Genomic DNA, 6,000 nt, shown 5'->3' on the forward strand with positions numbered 1-6,000 from the left:
AAACAGCTTTTTCTTTTTCTTCAAATAGCAGAATACAACTATCCTTCCACAAGACTGAAAATTCATTTACCATGTAATTTTAATAGTGCCATGGTATTTTACAAACAGATCAATCAGTTCTGGACTGTGGACATGGAAGCTGTTTCCATTTGTCCTCTTTTAGAAGCAGCAGGCTGTGAACATTATGCTGTTCACACGATAAAACAAAAAGGCAGAAGGCAAAAATGGATGAAGGAAAGGGAAAATGGAATCACTGTTTCAACAAATAATTAAAAAGGAGCTTTCAGTAGCAGGTGGTAGACAGGAGAAGGAGCTGCCAGCTAGTCCGTAGAAGATGAAGGCCGGTCTAGGATAAAGACTGGCTTTGTAGAACTACTCCAGGAATGCATTTGAAGTCTTGGTCCTTGAATAAAGTTTTAAAATTCTGAGGTCCTTGTATAAAGTTTAAAACATTCCCTAAACTGCTTAAATAACTGAGGCACTGGGGCTTTAAGGACCAGATGGATCTTCAATGCTGGGAAAAACAACTCTTAAGTCTGTGAAAAGGAGCCAGGGAAGTGAAATTCACCTTCAGATCTGGTTGGGCAACTGTGCAGAAATTTAACCACCACCAATTAGCACAGAGTAAGCAAATATGCTCTGTGAGGCAAAAGTTCATCTGGTTTGATAAATTCCATGTGTGTACTGAAAAGGTCCTTGGTGACAGTAAGACATTTCTTTCCCCTTTTCTCTTTGAAGATACTTTGGATATTTCAGTTGAAGATGTCTCTTTTAGATCCGAAACTATAGCCAACTCTGAATCACCCTGGGGTTGATTATTTTTCAGTTTTGCTTCACTTTCTTCCCTCTCCTGCTGACCTTTTTTTGTCATTTCTCTTTGCTAGTCCATTATCAAAAATTTGGATGATGAATGCATTTAGATTAGTAACTTCTGGTACTTTTTGAAATCTATGTGAAAAAAGGTGTCAGGCAAATTCAGAACTAAAGACAAAATTCATTTTGATGACCAAGAGAAGGGAAGAAGAAAATTAGGCTGAATTATAGACATTTAGAAAACAGAATTTACAGTTTCTTACTTTCCAGTCCATGTAGGCTAAAGATAACATTGAGGTGGGAAAAGGAGAGGACCGAGGAGTTGGAGGCAGAAGACACTGGTTCCAGCTCCAGTTCTGCCAACTAACTTTATGGTGTGACCTTGAGCCAACCATCTCTTTTCTGAGTCAGAGGTTCCTCACTTAAACCTTAGTGTCAGCTTTAACACAAAATTGCCTCAGAGAGTTTCTTTGCTGCTGCTAAGTCGCTTCAGTAGTGTCCGACTCTGTGTGATCCCATAGACGGCAGCCCACCAGGCTCCCCTGTCCCTGAGATTCTTCAGGCAAGAACACTGGAGTGGGTTGCCATTTCCTTCTCCAATGCATTAAAGTGAAAAGTGAAAGTCAAGTCGCTCAGTTGTGTCCAACTCTTAGCGACTCCATGGACTGCAGCCTACCAGGCTCCTCTGCCCACGGGATTTTCCAGGCAAGAGTACTGGAGTGGGGTGCCATTGCCTTCTCTGCACAGAGTTTCTTTAATAGATATTTATTTCTGATAATTAACACATATTTCTAAAAGAGCTAAGAATGGTAATTTTTCTTAAAATAAAAACAAACCCTAAACCCTTCATTATGTTTTCTTTCACTATTAATTTATTAATTTTTTTTAATTTGGTAACTTTTAGTTCGAGTCACGTGAGTTATTAACTTATTAATTAATGATATTTAAATCAGTAAGATTTCACTGTACTAGACTAGTTAAAATACAATTTTTGTATCAACAACCAAGTTTTGATTCAGCCATTCTCCATTACTTGAGTATTACGAGGATTAGACTTTATTCACAGTCTTGTCACTTTCACCGAGTTCTCCAAAGTTCTCTTCCAGCACAAGAGTCACAGTGGTTTTTAACACAATGGTATCACCTCCAATGGTATGTTGGTGACTCAATGCCAATGTAGGTTAGTAAATTAATAAATGAATTTAGGTAAGAAGACATCAATAAATATTCAAACCAACCTCACTGTCAGTACTGAAAAAGGATTACAACAAACTTCAAAATAAAGGAAACAGCAGACAGAAGGGAAATTTCACAACTCCTTTCAAGTTCTTTTCAATCCTGGCCTCAGGAGAAAATTTGAAATGTAAACCTCTTTACCTTTTCCAGGGCCAACCATTTTTCCAGTACAAGAAGCCAGACCCAGGCTAATCTTTGAGGACTGATATCCTGTCCACATCTGAAAAATATAAAAAGAAAAAAAATTCTAAGCAAAGAATTTCTACTGATTTTTTCTTCTTTGTGATCCAAAATTTAGATTTCACTGCTCAGTCTGTTTTACACCTGAACAGGCAAGACATTGCCCTAATGAGAAATTTTTGAATGTATGTGACAGATCAGTAGAGGGAGAATCAGAACAGAACTAGCAGCATTCACTTAAAAAATAAAAAAGGAAAAGGTCTCAATTCTATCTCTATCTCCTTATCTAGTCTTTCTTATTTTTAAACAAAATAATATTCCACCAAAAACCATAAAAGCAAAACTGTCTGAAACAAAACTTGAAATCTTGAAATAGAAACTGATATCAAGTAATCAAAGAAACCAGAAAGTTCATAAAAATTTCTTTTTTAACTCTATGCTAAAAACAGGATTGGGGCTTCCCAGGTGGCCCTAGTGGTAAAGAACCTGTCTACTAATGCAGGATACATTAGAGAGGTGGGTTCAGTCCCTGCGTTGGCAGATCCCCTGGAGTAGGAAATGGCAACCCATTCCAGTATTCTTGCCTGGAGAATTCTATGGACAGAGGAACCTGGCAGGCTACAGTCCATAAGGTCACAAAGAGTTAGACATGACAGAAGCAACTAAGCATAAAAAACAGAATTATATGAGTTCATAAGCCTTTCTTTGAAGTTAGTAGTTTAGACAGTAATTGACTAGAATCCAAATTTAAAAGAAGAAAAGAATCATGTAAATCTCCATTCTATATGTGCTAATATAATATTTTCTTATAAATAACTGCCAGAGTAAGGAAAAATGAAGGAAAAGACTGAAGTTTAACTCCTATACCACTAACTGTTAATAGCACTGCCAGGAAGAACTTCAAAATTCACACAGAGAACACTGGTTGCTAGGGGACAAAGAAGGAATCAATGCACAAATGGGTAGTCCCAGGGATGGGGTTGGGGGGGGCGCGCGGTGCCGGAATTCTTTTGCTGTGATGCCTGATTATAGTGGTAGTTACATGAATCTAAGAATGGATAAAGATGCACAGAGCTGCACACATAAAAATGAATACATATTGGGACTACCCTGGTGGTCCAGTGGTTGGGACTCACACTTCTAACGCATGGGGTGTGGGTTCCATTTCTGGTTGGGGCACTAGGACCCTGCATGCAGTGCAGCACGGCCAAAAAAAAAAGAGAATGCAGATTAAAAAAACTGTGAAAACCAAATCAGGAAGTAGTCTAGCTATCAGTGGTGGTGGTTTAGTCACCTAGTCGTGTCCAACTCTTTGCGACCCCATGGCCTGCCAGCTCCTCTGTCCATGGGATTTCTCAGGAAAGAATACTGGAGTGGGTTGCCATTTTCTTCTCCAAGGGATCTTCCTGACCCTGGGGCTGAACCTGAGTCTCCTGCATTGGCAGGCGAATTCTTTACCGCTAAACCGTGAGGGAAGCCCCCACTAGTTAACAGTACTGGTGTCAATTTCTTGGTTTGATATTCACTATAGTTATATAAGATGTCACAATTGGGGGAAGTTGGGGAAAGGGTACTCTGTATTATTTATGCATTTCTTGTGAGTCTATAATTAATTATTTCAAAATAAAAAGTTTTAAGTGAACTCACTTCTGGTCCTTTGTTAAAGCTACAACAGTATCTTCAATATCACAAGCAAGAAGGGAGCAGGATTTGCTCTTACGGACGCAAAGAAAATGCTTTATTATTAATGATAATAAACATGAAATGCTCGTTCCAGGCTTAAATGCAGTTTCAGATGATAGTTCAAAGCCAAACTGATTAAGTAATAAACAGGCATGTAACAATATTATAGAAGTAAAATTTCAGAACAAGTGAAATACAATCTGCCTTTGTTAATTCTTCAAAGGTGATTGAGTGAGGCACGTGGACCAGAGCTCAAGTATTGAACATTTCCTCTCTCGTCCTGGGACTGCATGGCAGGAAGCAAGAGATCCCTTACCTCAGCTGATTGGGACACAGGACCAGCGCCCAAAGTATATCTTCCACCTTCTTTGGGATATCCCCTTGCGCCTCGTGTAGCTGAGGTACGCATGCCTTTGCCAGTTCCCATTCTCCTCTCCGAAGGCACTCACAGAAAAATCCTAAAAGCTGCTTCTGGGAAGCAGCTTCCTCTTTTCCAAATGGATGGTGCATTTTCCCCAGCACAGAGTGCAGGGAGATAGAAACAGATGAATTACAGAAAACACATCGGCTTTCTTCTCATTTGTGGACTATCTCCTAGAAACAATACACATCCGAGAGAAAAGAAAAGGAAGGAATAAGACAAATTAGTAATCACTTCCCGTACGAGGAAAGGCAGGACTTACTTTTCTAATCTGACATGTTACTGTCTCTCTTTTTGAGAAGTTCCACCTTTCCCCAAGGGGTGGATCCCATCTCTCTAGGCGCATCCAATATTTGATTAATATTAATCGTCATATTAGCCCGCAACGCAGACCCAAAACTCCACTTCCTTATTTCCTCCTGAACTTTATGCCCAATCTGGCTCCAAATCCCCAGGTGGTCGCCTCCCTAAAGATGAGAAATTCAGCAGGAACCTCCCTAGTTTGAGCCCTCTTTTAAGGCAGAGCACTGACGATCAGGAGAGGAATCGGTGTCAGAACTGGAAGGCGGTGGGGATTGGGGCGCAGGGACGCTTCCTATCGGGATCGTGGAGAGCGCTCCTGCCTCCTCGGGGCGCCTTACACTCACCCGCTCCCGGTGCCCAAATCTGTACATCTTCCAGCGAAGCCATGTTTGAGCCGAGTCAGGTGACAAATCTTGTTTGGCAGGCTGGGGCGGGGGGGTGAGGGGGAGGCGGGAATGAGGATTGACATCGGCTACTGTAATTGGTCAATGGAGGAAAGATGCAAATAAAGCGCCATATTTGTTTGGGTCACGTGACTCTACCTCAGGACCCGAGGAAGCTAGCCAGCTGGGAAAGCGATACCAGATACGTGCCTTAGGACCATCCCTCACAGTTCTGACAGTTCCTCCGCTTGATACCTTCCGTTTTGCTTCCGATGGAGCGAGTGGCAGGAATAGCTGTGTGCCTTGATCTTTTTTCTTTTGTTTTCTTTTCTCCTCCTAGTTTGAAGTTAGCGTTTACCTAGCGCCAGCCAGTGACAGTGCTTTGCCACGCCCTGGGGATACCCAGATCAAGGAGACTTAAGTCCTTCGTTATTATTCCGTCCACTTGGACTCCCTTATAATTCCGGAACCCTACGTTCTGAATTTCCAGTTCCTTCTGCTTAACTCCCGTTATGTATTTGCTCATTTTCCGACTTATGACCAACCTAGACAACATATTAAAAAGCAGAGACATTACTTTGTCAACAAAGGTCCGTCTAGTCAAGGCTATGGTTTTTCCAGTAGTCATGTATGGATGTGAGATTCGGACTATAAAGAAAGCTGAGCGCCGAAGAATTGATGCTCTTAAACTGTGGTGTTGGAGAAGACTCTTGAGAGTCCCTTGGACTGCAAGGAGATCAGTCCTGGGTGTTCACTGGAAGGACTGATGTTGAAGCTGAAACTCCAATACTTTGGCCACCTGATGTGAAGAGCTGACTCATTTGAAAAGACCCTGATGCTCAGAGGGATTGAGGGCAGGAGGAGAAGGGGACGACAGAGGATGAGATGGCTTGATGGCATCACCGGCTCAATAGACAAGGGTTTGGGTGGACTCGGGGAGTTGGTGATGGACAGGGAGGCCTGGCGTGCTGCAGTTCATGG

At 41.7% G+C, this 6,000-nt stretch overlaps 1 protein-coding gene across 2 annotated transcripts in view; it reads right to left on the minus strand.

Annotated features, from left to right (window-relative positions):
* The window catches only part of ZFYVE26 (zinc finger FYVE-type containing 26), a 67,294-nt gene extending 62,267 nt beyond the window's left edge, over window positions 1–5,027 (minus strand). For both annotated transcript variants that reach the window (XM_052646359.1, XM_052646358.1), the window contains exons 1-3: window positions 4,981–5,027; window positions 4,229–4,506; window positions 2,191–2,269 (exon numbers count right to left, since the gene is read on the minus strand). In XM_052646359.1, coding sequence (XP_052502319.1) covers window positions 2,191–2,269; window positions 4,229–4,422 — 273 coding nt within the window. In that variant the 5' untranslated portion in view covers window positions 4,423–4,506; window positions 4,981–5,027. The remainder of the gene's footprint in view (window positions 1–2,190; window positions 2,270–4,228; window positions 4,507–4,980) is intronic.
* Window positions 5,028–6,000: the final 973 nt, after the last annotated feature.

This window comes from Budorcas taxicolor, chromosome 10 (genome assembly GCF_023091745.1).
Source record: "Budorcas taxicolor isolate Tak-1 chromosome 10, Takin1.1, whole genome shotgun sequence".
Taxonomy (NCBI): domain Eukaryota; kingdom Metazoa; phylum Chordata; class Mammalia; order Artiodactyla; family Bovidae; genus Budorcas; species Budorcas taxicolor.